The 14,756-nt window shown below is 45.0% G+C and overlaps 1 protein-coding gene and 1 pseudogene across 2 annotated transcripts in view; one reads left to right on the plus strand and one right to left on the minus strand.

Moving 5' to 3' along the window:
• The window catches only part of SH3TC2 (SH3 domain and tetratricopeptide repeats 2), a 43,341-nt gene extending 29,044 nt beyond the window's left edge, over window positions 1-14,297 (minus strand). For both annotated transcript variants that reach the window (XM_016210618.2, XM_087816911.1), the window contains exons 1-3: window positions 14,195-14,297; window positions 4,699-4,797; window positions 907-1,034 (exon numbers count right to left, since the gene is read on the minus strand). In XM_016210618.2, coding sequence (XP_016066104.2) covers window positions 907-1,034; window positions 4,699-4,797; window positions 14,195-14,246 — 279 coding nt within the window. In that variant the 5' untranslated portion in view covers window positions 14,247-14,297. The remainder of the gene's footprint in view (window positions 1-906; window positions 1,035-4,698; window positions 4,798-14,194) is intronic.
• LOC148093389 (U6 spliceosomal RNA) lies at window positions 300-393 on the plus strand (annotated as a pseudogene).
• Window positions 14,298-14,756: the final 459 nt, after the last annotated feature.

The following is a 14,756-nucleotide window of genomic DNA, read 5'->3' on the forward strand; positions in this document are numbered from 1 at the left end:
AGGAAGCATCACATCATACTTTATTGGCAGCATTTATTTTCTTTCTTAGAGGTGAACAAAATAATGGTGCACTTTATAACCCAATGGCATTTCAGATTTAATAGGAAATGGGATTGTCTCTGTTTTATAGTCAAGGAGGCCCAGTCAGAGGCAGGTTGAGCAAGTTGCCTGGGGTCACCTGTGAGCATGCTGCACCCTCACTGGATCCAGCCGACTCTAGGCCTCAGCCCAGCAGACCAGCTCGCTGAGCCAAACCCAGCTCCTGCCCATGCCCAAAGTGACTCAGATGAAAAGAAACTCTGCACACTTCAACAGCACCTACACTAAAATTGGAACGACATGGAGAAGATTAACATGGCCCCTGTGCAAATTTGTGAAGCATCCTATTTTTTAAAAGAAGAAACTCTATGGTGCCAGTTAGCAGCTAATCCTTCCAAGTTCCTCAATTCTGAAAATTTTAAAACAAAACCAAAACCACTCTATTGTTTATAAGTGATGTACTATGTATGGGGCACATACCACCAACTGAGCACCAAGCCGCTCTCTGCAGACACCGTCTCATTCACTCCTCCTCACAGAACAGATGTGGTCTTTTGTTACCTGACAGGCTAATTGTATCAAATGAATGCAGAGACTAAAGTATACTTAATAAGGTAGATATTATAATGATTCCCGTTCTACAGAGGTTAAGTAACTTGGGAAGATCATACAACAGGGGCAGATGTGAAAGGAAGTTTTCTCTGACTCTGCAACTCCAGGGCCTCCCCCAGCCTGAGTTCCTGCCCTCCTGTTGAGCAGAGGGGTCATTCCTTTGTTCAGCCAGATGTTTTGTAGAGGGCCCGCTTTGTTCCGGGGCGGGGGGTGTCCTAGGTGCTGGGAGCCTGCAGCAGCAGATGCACAGCTCACCTGAAACAGCAAGCGCACCTCCTGGGTCTCGTTCTCCAGCGCCCAGAGCCGCCTCCTGGCTGCTTCCTGCAAGGGGCCATTTACACACCTCCTGGAGCGGCTCCTCACGCTGAAGGAGAGCGTCAGGTCTGGAAGAGAAGAGAGGGAGGAGGCTGGGGCTGCAATAAGTGGCAGGAAAGAATTAGATGCGTGCCAGTGTCTCTCACACCTAACCCCTGAACAGGCGTACTCATTAATTACAGATTACGGGCGAGCTTAATGAAACTCAGAGCACCTCCTTTAAACTGTCCCCCAGAAAAAAAAAAGCTGAATTCCAGGAATGCTTGGGAACCCTAGGACCTGGTGCACTTGGGTTGGTTATTTCTGCTGTGAGCCAGGTGTATTCCTACGCTGCCTGGCACTGAGGTGACAGTGCCAACACTGTCACTAAACATTCACTAAACACATTAAGCACTAGCTGTAGAACCAGCCAGGATATATATCCTTCCTGAGGATAACTTGTGAAAGTTTAGAACTATTTATATATTTATGAAAATGTATTTATATATGAATATATGATATATAATACATATTATATCCTTTATGCTTTATACATACATAAGTTGTCTCTAGCCTGTCTCTTTCTGATAAGCATTTATTGTTTGTCAGGGTAATGGGTTAACTATTAAAATTGCACATTCACTCATCCAATACTGTGAGCAGACACTGTTTTAAGCGCCAGGATACAGCAGGAAACTAAACACACATGGTCCCTGTTCTCATGGAACTTGTATTCTTGGCCAGTAACCAGTTCCATGAACACAATAATTTCCGATGGAGAAAAGTGCTATGAAAAATGTAACAGGGTAAAGAGCAGAGTGATGGAGTTGGAGGGTGGGGCCCACCTTTGGAAAAGGCCACACTTAGGAGGTCCACCTTATAATTGCACTTTGCCATGTGTCTTCTTTAGACAATAAGTAGCAATGCTGTTAATAATTATCAAACACAGTAAACCAAGACGGTGCTGAGCTGGATAATCGCAGAAGTCTCTCTTCTGGCCCAAGCTTGCCAGGGCCGTTGTAACTTCCTGAGCACATCAGAGACGGCCCCTATCACACTGGCCTGCCTGGGTCCACAGGGCAGCCCTGGACTCCTGCCTTTGAAAGGCGTGTCTTTTTTCTTCTTCAATCCCCACCCAAGGATATTTTTTCCATTGCTTTTTAGAGAGAGTGGAAGGGAGAGAGAGAGCAACATTGACATGAAAGAGACACATCGACTGGTTGCCTCCCATATGCGCCCTGGACCAAGCGGGGATCCAGCCTGCAACCGACGTACAAGGTACGTGCCCTTGACAGGAATTGAACCAGAGACCCTTTAGTCCGTGGGCCAAAGCTCTAAGCAGCTCTAACCATTAAGCAACCAGCTAGGGCTGAAAGGCCTGTCTTTAACCCAGAAGTCCTGAACGTGCTGTGGCTTCAGACCAGCCCAGGTACAACATGCCCAACTGACCTGACATTGGTGTGAACTTCGGTGGGATGTTTGTTCCCTTCGCTTCCTCCCTGGCCTGTGTCCTAATCTCATCCAGGCTTTCCATCGTCAGCAGCCCAGGTCCACCCCTCCTCTGTCTGGTAGCCTCTCTGCAGCTGGTCTCTAGGAGGAGGGGAAGCCCCAGGGGAGGAGTGACACAGACCTGGGCTCAAGGGTTGGCTCTGCCCTTGCCAACTGTACCACCCTGAGCTGTTAATCACCTCTCTATGCTTGGCTTTTCTCATTAGCAAACTGGCTTTTAGAGTACCTACCCCACGGGGGTTTTCAGAGACTTACTAAATGAGGTTATGTACATAAAGATTTTGTTCAGTGCCTGGTACATACTAAATGTTCACTAAACACATTAAGCATTAGCTGTTGCCCTTCGCAAACCCCACCCCCACCCCAGTGCTCCAGCAATTACTGCTCTCACTGCCCTCATCTGTCACACCAGAAGTTACCTTGACTGAGTCTGTGATTACTTTTTACCCAAATTGTCTCTTCTGTCCTTGCAAAACCTGATGCAAACTCCCCCCCGGAATTTCTCCCATAATAGCCCCTTCAATGTAAATCCCCTTGCCACACATGCACATGAATCCCTGGATATGGAACTCAAAAGACCAGGATTTAAATAAGCAAACTGCTTTTGAGATCTCCACCAGTGAGTGCTGATACTCAGAGCAGAGCCCCTGGGCCCACTGCGGGATCCTCTGCATCACCAGGTGGGGGGATGAATCAGGTTCACCCTCGGTCAAACGGAAGTGCATTTTGTCATTTTCTTAGTCCTTCTGAAAACCAGTCTTTTAATCATGATAATGTATCTGATTGATTCTGTCTGCAACTCTTCCTTATGAAGGAGAGGTTGGCAGAGGGAGCGGAGTCTCCCCTTCTCTCTCTGTGACCTTCCTGGAAACAGCACCCTGGCAGAAAACACCGAAGGAGGAACAAGCTCAGCCTCAGCTGATTCGGTTTCACCTACACATTCCCCTCGTTCACTGGCCTTCAGGCACAGGTAAGGCAAAGCGCTGACTCCGCTGTGTTCACGAACCAGCAGATGGTGATTCAGCTTTTGGCGGGGATGGTCTGGCTGACAGGCAGATAAGCAGATTGACACAATAGGAAGAAATGAAGGGTCAGCTTTTGCTTATTGTCAGCCAAGCAGTTTGACAGAACGTGAAATCAGGAAAAGAAAGAACCTGGTACGACACTGACACAATGTGGATTTGCATGGCTTATGTCCTTTAGAACACTCGTCATTCAAACCTTGTTCACAAGCCTACTCTGTCTGCCGGAGAGAAGTATGTGTTTGGAGGGGGCACAGGGCATCGTGGTTCTGAACAAGGACAGGGGTTTGAATTCCTCTCTCATCACGTATTCGCTGTGGCGGGGGGAGTCTCTCTGAGACTCTGTTGCCACCTTCAGAATGGGGAATTTGGTGCCGCCTCCTAGAGGTGAGCATGGGATGGGAAGAGCATACAAAGTTTGCCCTCAAAAACGGTCCCTCTTACTACATGACAGAAGCTGAGTCTCCTACAGGTTTATCCTCAGTTTCGGGTACAAGGTTCAGCCCAGGGGGAGCTCTCTCTGATGACAACTCTCCCTTTGCCAGCTTCACTGAGGTCTCTGGAGGGGAACCTTGTGAGGGGCGTGTATTGAGAGTGAGATTTTTTCCTCATTAATTTCAAAATCTTTTTCTGCCTCTGAAAGATTCATACGGATGCCCTTCTGGTCAGCCAATCACCTCACACATCCAACCCTTTATTCACATACTCATTACTTCAATGAATATTTATTGAAAACCTACCATGTACAAGTACTGTATAGAATACAAATGTGACCTCTAGATATTTATTCAACTATTCCTGTATTTATTTACAACATTTTCTGAGCACCAGCTATGTACATGTAATTCTTTTTACCGTGTAGAACACATAATTATTTTTTTAAAATTACCCCCGACCTTCAGCACTTTAAAATGTAACCAATGATATACTTTTGTTAATATAACAAATATGTATGGAGCTCCTAATATGTGCCAGACTGTGAAGAGCTTTGAATATCAGCCTGAGAAGGTTTAACTTAATCTCGTAGATAATAGAGAGCACTGGAAGATTTGTGAGCAAGTGAACGTCACTGTCAAGGTCGTGCCTATAAGGATGCATTTTGTAGTGGTCCTAAAAACGATAAGAGGGAAGGAGCCTGCAGGTGGGAGAGACAAGGAGGTTACTGCAGTATTCTACAAGGAAAATGTTTTTTAAATAGGGTTTATCTTTGGGGTTTACATACCTGGAGTCATGTTCTGTAGCAGGAAACATTTTTCCTTGTCTTCAGGTGAGGCTATAAGCTCACTCGATACGGCTGGGTCCTTGGAAAGAGTTTCTTTACCTGGAGGAGATAAAATGAAAGATCACTGTGAGAGTATAAGCAAGTTATAAGCAAGGCTTGCAAGTTTTTGTCAAGTGACAATTTTTCTCCAGGGCTGGTTGCATGGGAGAATCCTATCACTATTGCCTTATAATTATTTAGTACTCAACTGTTATCCAAAACACTGTCACACATGCCATCTCAATCATGCAACAGTCAGGGTGTCCCCACTTTATTAAAATAACAACAGATTTCCACCCACAGGTCAGACTGAGTCCCATGGCACAAGACACTGAAGGTACAGAATCTATGCTGAGCCAACAAGGTCATTCTAGATCTGACTACAGCATGGTTTCAGGTCAGTGGGTGGATAATAGAAGCACTGGAGCTGAACCAGGGAGAGTGGCATCATTGGGGAGATGGCTGGGGCATGGATGCAATGGCCTGAAATGTGTGATTGTCCCCAGACTGTCCTTCTGTCTGCCCACTAAATAGAGTCCTGTATGGGGCGTCTCTCGTCCCCAGCTCTCCAAATGTTCCTGTCTTTGAAGCTGTAGAATTGGAATGAAAAGAAGATTGTGGCACAAACCAGGGTGGAGGAGGCTATTTTGATGGCAGAGAGTTGAAAAGAGAAGAGAGTGCAGCTAAAAAGCACGAGGCAGTAGATATATATATATTTTTAAAAAGAATAGAAAGGAATTTCACAAGTATGGCGGTGGAAAGTGGCCTACGCGAGAACTCAAGTTCTTAACACATTACTCTGTTCTTTTGTCCATGACACTGCTCAAGGACTATAGCATAGGGTCTGAGTATTATGTTACCTGGTCCTGAAAAGAGGGGTTTGCAATCTTGGCAGCCACTGTTTAACTCATTTAATGCTCCCCGTTTCTTCACTTGTGCAATGGTGGTGGGCCCGAGTCCAGCAGACCCACCGGGTTTGTATTCTAGACAGTCGCTGCTGCTGCTGCAGCCCAGGCATGAAGCGTGACAGAGCAGCCAGGCTCCATCCAGTTGCTGCGGTTCACACCAAACCCCAATCCTCATCTTGCTGCCTGGAGTCTCTGCCTCCTTCTGTGCCTATGCAGCAGGGTTTTGAGATCCAAGAGGAGGACCTTCCATTTCTTACAATGAAAAGTTAGTACTGTTTAGGTGATGAACCGAGAGAATGAAATGGGTTTGGGCTTGAATAGGCAGAAGGAGGGGCCCACCCGCTCACCGCTCGGCGTCCAGTAAATCTCGGGAGGCTTCAGTGCGGAGAGCTAAGCAGCTTAGCTGCAAAGCCGGCGATAATGAGCTCTGGTTGAACAGGATCATTTAATAGCTCTGCCCCCAGGAACCAAAAGTAACTGTAGCAAAAGGGCACTGGCTTGGGAATCATGAGACAGGAGGTTGAGCACCATCAGATTCTCCCATACATTGGTTAAGTGACTTTAGGCAAGACAGTCCATGTACGCATTTTTTGAGATTTCACTTTTCCCACCCATAAATGAGGGATTGATCTTAATTAGTGCTTCGCAACACTGGCTGCTCATGGGAAGCACACAGTTGCCTAGCCTCATCTCTATAAATGCTGAACTATGTAGTCTGCAGTGCAGCCCAGCCACAGGTATTTTTTTTAATTTCCCCAAATGCTTCTAATGTGAGTCAGCATTAAGAACCATATGTCCACATTGGTGGTTTTCAAACTTTCACGTGCATGTGAATACCAGGGGATATTAATAAAATGCAGATGCTGCTTCCACAGTTGAAAGCCTGGGGTTCTGCATTTCTAACGTGGTCCCAGGATCACACTTGGAGAGGCAGCCTGTGGTCCTACTCTAGGACAAAGTTTGGAAACTGGTAGACCAGAAGCCACAGGCTACAGAAAACCCATAAACATTTGTTTTCCTTTTTTTTTTCCCCCCTCTACACAGTGAATTTTAAAAATTTGAATTGCTTGACGTCACTTAGAAATCAGGATATTTTGCATAACTCGGATGCTTGGCTTTGCTCTGAGAACTGGAAGATCTACAGCCTGAGGCCCTCATTCTCATGTGGCAACAGTCAGCTGAGGCTAAGTGGTTGCTGCCCCTCTACCGGGCATCTGTTCTCGGTCACCATGATCCCCACCCTGTCAGGTCACTCATTTATACTCAGCCTCAGCAAGCTCTGAGAGTGTTTCCGTTGTAGGGCGATGAGGACCCATGAAGTGAGTCCACCTTGAAGGAGGAAGGCCAGGATGGTGGCCCTAGTTTGGGGAGTGGAGGGTGGGTTAGATAGCTCTTAAAAATGTGTGAGGTTTAGAGCAGAAAATCGCACAGTTTTACACAACATGATTGTTTTGTAAAAGATACCTGTACAAAAAAAACTTGTAGAAAAATATAGAATTATCTGTATGACTTGAAGTAGCCAGTGATTTCCTAAACAGGATGGAAAAAGACTACTTACAAAAGAAATAAAGGATAAATTGGAATACATTAGAATTAGAAACGTCTGTTAATCAAAAGATGTAATTAAGAAAGTGAAAGATAAGTGACAGAGTAGAAGAAAGTATAGACAATATGTATACTCATCAAAGAGCTCAAATCCAGAATATATGAAGAATGCTAATCAACCTTTAACAGGTAGGCAACCTTCTAGAAAAATGGGCAACAGGCTTGAATAGGCATTTTATCAAAGACAATGTCCAAATGGCCAATAAATTTATAAAAGCTTTTTCAAGCTCATCAGAAAAATGAAATTTAAAATCACGATGAAACACCATTACATAGGCTGGCTAAAATGAAAAAGGCAGATGAGACCGAGTGTTTGTAAGGCTACAAATAGATGAGAACTCCATATACGGCAAGTGTGAGAATAAGTTTTGAAAATTTTCACTTTGGAAAACTCTTTGACAGTATCAATTCAAACTGAACATATCCATATATACACATGCATAAGATTCAGCAATTCTGCTCCTAGGTATATACCCAAAATAGTGCATACATATGTTCAACAAAATCCATCTACTAAAATATTCAGAGCAGCAGTAACAATAACAGCCAAAACCTGGCAGCAATGGAAATGTCCACCTATACTGGAATGGATAAGTGAATGGTAGTATGTACAATAAAATACAATGCAGCAATGAGAACAAATGAGTTACTGTCACAGGAAGCAGCAGAGATGGATATATTCACCTTATGACAATCCAACAAGCTGTACACATCTAACTTCATGCACAATTCTGTGTGAATGGTAAATTTTAATAGGAGTTTTCATTTAAAAATACTCCTGGTGCCTTTCTCTACCTCCTCTACCTCAGAATATCTAGGGCAAAAACACACAGACTGAAGATGTGTGTTTTTAATTAGCACCTTGGGGATTTCTGATATCCTCTAGCCTGCATAGTGACAGCCAATTCACAGGATGCCTTGGGACCCATGAGCCAAAGGCCAGCTCCTTGAGAAACAATAAAGGATCTGGAACATGAGAGCGAGATTTTAAATAGGAAGAACAGTTAATAGTTACACAGGATTTATGGTTTACAAAGCTTTTTCACACATGGAATTATATTTCAACATGAAGGAACTTCAAGACCTGAGCTGGGTCTTGAGAAAGAATGAGACACTATTGAAGGCAGCAAAAAAACTAAACTATCATACAGAATAAAGTACTCTAGGAAAAATATGATTTTAATGACTGAAAGGAAATAACCCAAAAGGTCCATGGTGGTTCTTGCTGAGTCACTTTAAATGATCTTTCCTATACTTTTGTCTACTTTCCAAATATTCTGTAACAGGCATGCCTTTGTCTTCTAACACTACAGGCAGGTAAAGTGGTGTCTAGGAGCAAAGACTCTGCAATCAGACAGTCCCAGACTCAAACGCTGACCTCTTCATTAGCCATGTGACCTGTGTGAGCCCAGACTATGTGGTTCAGGTAAGGCTGACCCCATGCATCCCTAGCTCAAAAGTGGTCACATGACTCAAGCATAAGTGAAGTGAGTTCTCTGCAGTGCTATAGCCATGAAACCAAAGTTAAGCTGATGGAAATTGGTCATAGGACCCTCATCAGCACTCTTAGGGAGGAGAAGATTGCTTTCCACTGAACTTGAAGCTGTCAATACGACAGCGTGGTGCTGTGGGGCCCACCACAGGGAGAAAGCCTGTCTGAGGCTGAGGCCAACGCACTACAAGTAGAGCTTAGGGGAGCTAACTTCCTAATAACATCATTTGGATATCCTGATCAAGTCATACCTAAAGCAAATAACCTCTGGACTTTTCATTTATGAATCAATAAATTACTTTCTGGAAGCTACTTTCTTTTTTCTTATTATTAGTTAGAAAAAGTTACTAACACTTAATTCAGAAAACACTGAGATTTATTTAAAAACTGTCAAACTACTTTCCAAAGTGGCTATACCATTTTGCATTCCCATTAGCAACGTGTGAGAATTCCAGTTGCTCTATCTCCTCACCAATACTTGATTATATTGGTCTTTTTCATTTTAGCCATTTTATAGGTGCACAGTTTTGTCTCATTGTTTCAATGTGCATTTCCCCAATAACTAATGGCGCTGAGCTTTTTTTTTTCATGTGCTCATTTGTCACCATATATTTTCTGAATGACAGTGTCTGTACAAACATTTTGCTCCATTTTAATTGGGTTGTTTATTTTCTCATTACTGAGTTATAAGAGGTGTTTTTAAAATATGTTCTGTATATAAGCATCAGATATATGGTTTACAAATGTTATCCCCAAGTCTGTGGCTCCCTTTTTATTTTTTTGGTACATTTATATGGGGGGGGGGGTGGCAGGATTGCCAGTATAGAGGTCAGCAGGATAGGGGTGGACAAGTTTTGCATGCACATGAAATGACAGAGGCCAGCCTGTACGTACCAGAGAGGCAGGTGATCATGGGGCTAAAATTGATATAGTAGAGCCAGGATAGGGACAGTATTGTAAGGAAGGCAGAGGAATTAGAATGGAAACTGGGAGCAATAAGACATTCTTGAGTGTGGCAGTGGCTTAATGAAAATGGAAATTCTACCTGGAGTGGCAAGGAAGCCAACTAAAAAACTGTTATGGGGCCCAGCCGGGTGTGGCTCAGCAGTTGAGCGTGGACCTGGGATCCAGGGGATCGGGGTTCAATTCCTGGTCAGGGCACATGCCTGGGTTGTGGGCTCGATCAATGACTCTCTCATCATTGATGTTTCTATCTCTCTCTCTCCCTCTCCTTTCTTCTCTCTGAAATCAATTAAGATATATTTAAAAAACAAACAAAACTGTTATGGGAATTCATGGGTGGGACTGTGAGAGTGTGGACTGTGATCTTGGCAAATGAAAAATGGGGATAGAGTGAATGACATATTTTAAAGTAAGAAAAGAGAAGACATGAGTATGAGACGTATAAATGAGGAAGAGGCAATAATTATAGAAAATAAATGCTAGAAGGGATTTAAGAGATCACTTAGTTCCACCCCTAATTTTATTGTTGAGAACCTAAGGCCCCGAGAGAAACAGTAATTTGTCATGCAGAAAGTCAGTGACAGAGTCCAGGGCCATACAGGTCACTAGGTGCAGACCTTGCTGCTTCCTCTCTATTAACCTGACCTCAGAAATCTGAGGTCTAAAGTCTCTAATCCAGGAAACATCTAACTCACAGAAACTTGCTGGAAATGAGAATCCACTCCCATTTCTCCTCTCTCATCCTCAACTTTAAGAAAAAAGCTAAACAGTAAACATTTCCCTACATGATTTTTCTCTCCATTCATATATTTTTTCCTCCTGTACCACCAGCAGTTTTATGGTGCAAGCCCACGTTGCACTTATAGGTCAAATTAGAACTACAGCTGCATCTGTCTACATGGATATAGCTTAGGTAATAATGCCGGGGGGTGAGGGAGGGGAGACAAGTTGCAGAATGATATCATTTTGTTAAAGTTTTAAAAATCTTCAAAATGATTGTTTTTTTGGCAATGGGTATGTAATAAAAGCCCGAAACCACTGAATTCATGCAAGTGACTGGCTTTGGGGAGAGAAAGGGGGATGTGCTTGGGAAGGACTGCTGGGAGACCCTAATTGTATCTGTAATGTCTAGTTTTTTCAAAATGTAAGAGAAAGAGAAAGAAGTTCTGAAGCTAATATGGCATAAAGTAGAAACTTACTAAAGCTAGATGGGCTTATTCTAATATTCTCTAATACTCTGAGCATACTAATAATAGAGTTTTCTAAAGTTCAAATATGAAACATCATTTATTATTGTTGGCATTCACCTTCAATCTCCTATTATTATACTGATGATTAATATTTACCAAAAGGGTGCAAGGAAAGTTAAAAACACTGATGATCAATACAGGCAAATATGTCTCTCCCACACCCACGGTTTAAGGTGTAAGCCTGCCAAATTTCTTCAAGAATGTGTGGGAGATAAGGGGAACATGCTAGAGGCTTTTAAATCGACAAACTTTGACAGGGCTTGCTCTGTAGTCCTAAGTGAGCAACTGTAGTTTATTAAACAATGGCAAGAACATTTAAGGGTACAGGAAGTTAGCAGCGATGATGGCAGTTGACCAAAAACTCACCCTCTCACCATGTGCCATCAGGAGATTTATGTGGCAAATGAGAAACCTCACAGGGAACGAATGCTGCAGGCAGCATCCCCACATGAGAATGTAGCACTCCTGGTAGCGTCAGAATCGACCTTAGTCATTGTGTCACACGGCAGCAAACCAGCTGGGCAGCCAGCCAGGGCTCCATTTCTTCAAGGACCTTCTCCTCTGCTGCCTCCCTTGCCCCCGAGGACCACTGATCCTCGCTGTTCACTCCTGCTTGAACAGACACAATGGCAGAAGCAGCCAAAGGAGCGTGAGCACAGACTCCTGCTCCAGAGGAGTCAGGAATTAGGAAGGAGGGATGCTGGAGTGACCCCTATCTGCTAACGATAAAGCAGCCCACAACTACTGAGGGGTTATCAGAAGCCAGACCCTGTGCTAAATCTATGAGATGAGTTATTTCATTTAACCCTCACGAGTGCTCCATGTAATAGATACTGCATTAAGTCCAGTCTACAGGCAGGAAAACTGAGGCTTGAGGAATCGGGTGCAGAAATAAAATGAAGTGACTAGAGTCAGGATGCTAAATGACTAAAATCAAGTAGGCTGAGGTATGAGGAAATGGTTCTGTTCTTGTTTTAATGAGCCTGGGAACCTAAACTTTCCAGTCTTGCGTCAATACACAGATATTCATCAAACCTCCAGGTAACCTTCTGGTTATCCCTGAAGGACTAAAGAAAGACTGTTCACACATCCAGACCACCTGACATCCAATATCCAGACCACTGGTTATCTAGAGGATCAGCATCCAGGACCAACCCAAAGTCTAAGAATGCAGGACCGAGTTTTCTCAAGAATTGCTGCTTCAGACCACTCCAGGTATTGCCCAGTTGTGCTTTCAGTCTGCAAACCCTAAGACCTTTGAATAAATCTATATATTTTTTATTTCTAGTCAAAGCCTCCTGTTGCATTTATACTCATTCAACAGATTCAAAGAATATAAGAGACTTGTCCAAAGTCACACAATCATTAAGTCGCTTTAGGATGTGTCTCAGAATTTGTTCCATTTTCCTAGGATCAATAGGGGCACCTAGAAGGGGATGTTTATATCAGCTGGCCTCAGACCTGCAACACTTCTACCAACCACCCTAGGAAGAGGCCCTGACAAGGATGGAGAACAATACGGGGGACGTCATTAAAAAGCCTCAATAGAAATAAAAAGCAAGATGACCCTTGGTGAGAAAGTGAATCTAGGACGCCAACCAATTACCAATAGCAAAATCAGGTAGACCGATAAAATAATGGAATGATAGTGTTGAAAAGCTTTGAGGATGTTTTCTTCAATATTGGCTTGTCTGTTTGAGCTGCAGAATTCTTTTACATGAAATCTTGGGCTGAAGGACAGGACACCAAACAGAAGCAGAGCTGCTCCATCTGAAGTTGGAGGTCAGGGAGCAGGAGCAGAGGTTCCGAGAAACCTCCACAGGCCAAGTTTATAGCCCCCTCGTTTTACAGGTGAGCAAACGGAGGCCTAGAGAGAGAGCATGATGTGCCAGGGCCACAGAAATGTAATTAATGTAGCTAATAGTTATTGTACTTAATTAACTGTGTACCAGGCTGTATTAAGTGTTTCACATCTAGTCTTAATCGCCACCACAACCCTATGAGAAAAACACAGTCATATCATAAAATCTACACATGAGGAAACTGAAACAGAGCGGTTAAGTAAATTGATCAACGCAAGTCAGGGAACTGAGGTCAAAGCCAGGCATTCTGGCCTCCAAGGCCAGGTGATTAACCGTGATGATGCCTGCCTCAGTGGCATTGTTTGGGGGTTTGTTTGCTTATAATTTTTAGATCCAGGGTGACGTTTGTCTATGAGCCTCTCCCTGCAGGAAGTGCCTAGGTGCCCAGGTTGGGACTTCAAGCAAAGCAAGCAGAACACGCCTACCTCCCGTTCACTCTGACATTGCTGAGCTCAAGTAACAGGACTCCCGGGGGGAAATCATCTGTCAGAGAGTAGGAAGCCTTGTCTAGAGGTTCCCCTGGGCTCCCCCTCCAAGGAACCATGGCAGTGATCCAGGGAGACATGGTATGCCAACTAGGGTTAGGAATGGTTCATCCCTTTGTGTGATGCTCCCCAATGCAATCACCCCCACCCCGAAACCACTGCTCATCCTGATAAATCAGTGAGACCACAGGGCCTCACCTTGGTCCTACTCTGAAGAGAAGTAAGGAGCTTGCATTAGGGTGACCAACCATCCCGGTTTGCTTGGGACTGTCACAACTTTAGCATTGACTGCACCCTGGGAGGGTCCCCCATCCCGGGCAAACGGGGATGGTTGGTTACCCAATGTCAAGTCTCAATGACTTGGTAATTTCTTAGAGCAACAACTCTCCGTGGCTTCAACTTGTCGTACCAAAAAAATATATCACACTGTAACAGGTAGAAGGCAGGAAACGGCCTGTTGTGTTGTTTTTTTCCCCAGTAACAGCAACCCTGACAAAAATAGGATTTGAGGGACGGAGGCCAAGTTTATGACCACTCATGGGCCCCAAGAGGAACTCGCAGCCCGAGCTTTCTTCCTGACCTGGGGAATCTTGGGAAGAGAGGAAGGAAGGGCTTAGTCACACCCTGGCAGTGGCAGCCAAGAGTAGGACTAGCTCCTAGCAGAGCCGGCTTGCAGCCTCTCTGTTCAGGAAAAGTAGATGCTTCCAGAACTTTCAGCCCTTTTTACAAAGTCAGAATAACAAAGAATGACAGTGGGAGGGAGGAGGGAGCCAGAAAGTACAACCATCTCCCTGTCTTTAGAAGAGCAGCTTCCCCAATCCAGCAGACCCCTGAGCCTTCACTGGACCACCCACCTCAGCCAAGACAGGCCAGGGCCCCCCAGGAAACTCACCTGGGCCCCAGGACAGACTCGGCTCCCTGGGGATGCAGAAGCAGCCACCCATGTGTTCACCATCCTCCTCGGGCGAGGACCCTGGGAACACCAGCCAGAAGAGCACTGGGAGGAGAGAGCCTCCCCACGGTGTTCCTCCTCCCACCTACTCCCTGGCACATGAGGGACCAGGGCCCCGGCTCAAAGCACAATGCAGCCTTTGAAATCCGGGCTGCAGCAGGAGGCCCAGGGAGGAAGGGAGGGGCTGCCCAGCCCTCAGGCCCCATAGCCCGTGCACTGCCAGGCCTCAGCTGGGAGCAGAGCTCCTCCCTGCCTCTCTGCAGATCGCTTCATGCCTATCAGGCTGTGGCACATTCCTGGCATTCTAAGACTGAGATATACAGTTTGGTTCTTGTGGGGGAGGCCAGGGCGGAGGAGGAGGGCAGAGAGCATCCCAGGAACCAGGCTGCTGTTCTTGCTCCTTCGCTGGCTGACTTGGCCCACACTGACTGGCCTGCCACAAGGAAAGGGATTCCCCACCCAGCTTCTCTCTGGGCTACCTGCGTGAAGCTGAAGCGGGAGC

Source organism: Miniopterus natalensis, chromosome 4 (assembly GCF_054644295.1).
Source record: "Miniopterus natalensis isolate mMinNat1 chromosome 4, mMinNat1.hap1, whole genome shotgun sequence".
NCBI classification, from domain to species: domain Eukaryota; kingdom Metazoa; phylum Chordata; class Mammalia; order Chiroptera; family Miniopteridae; genus Miniopterus; species Miniopterus natalensis.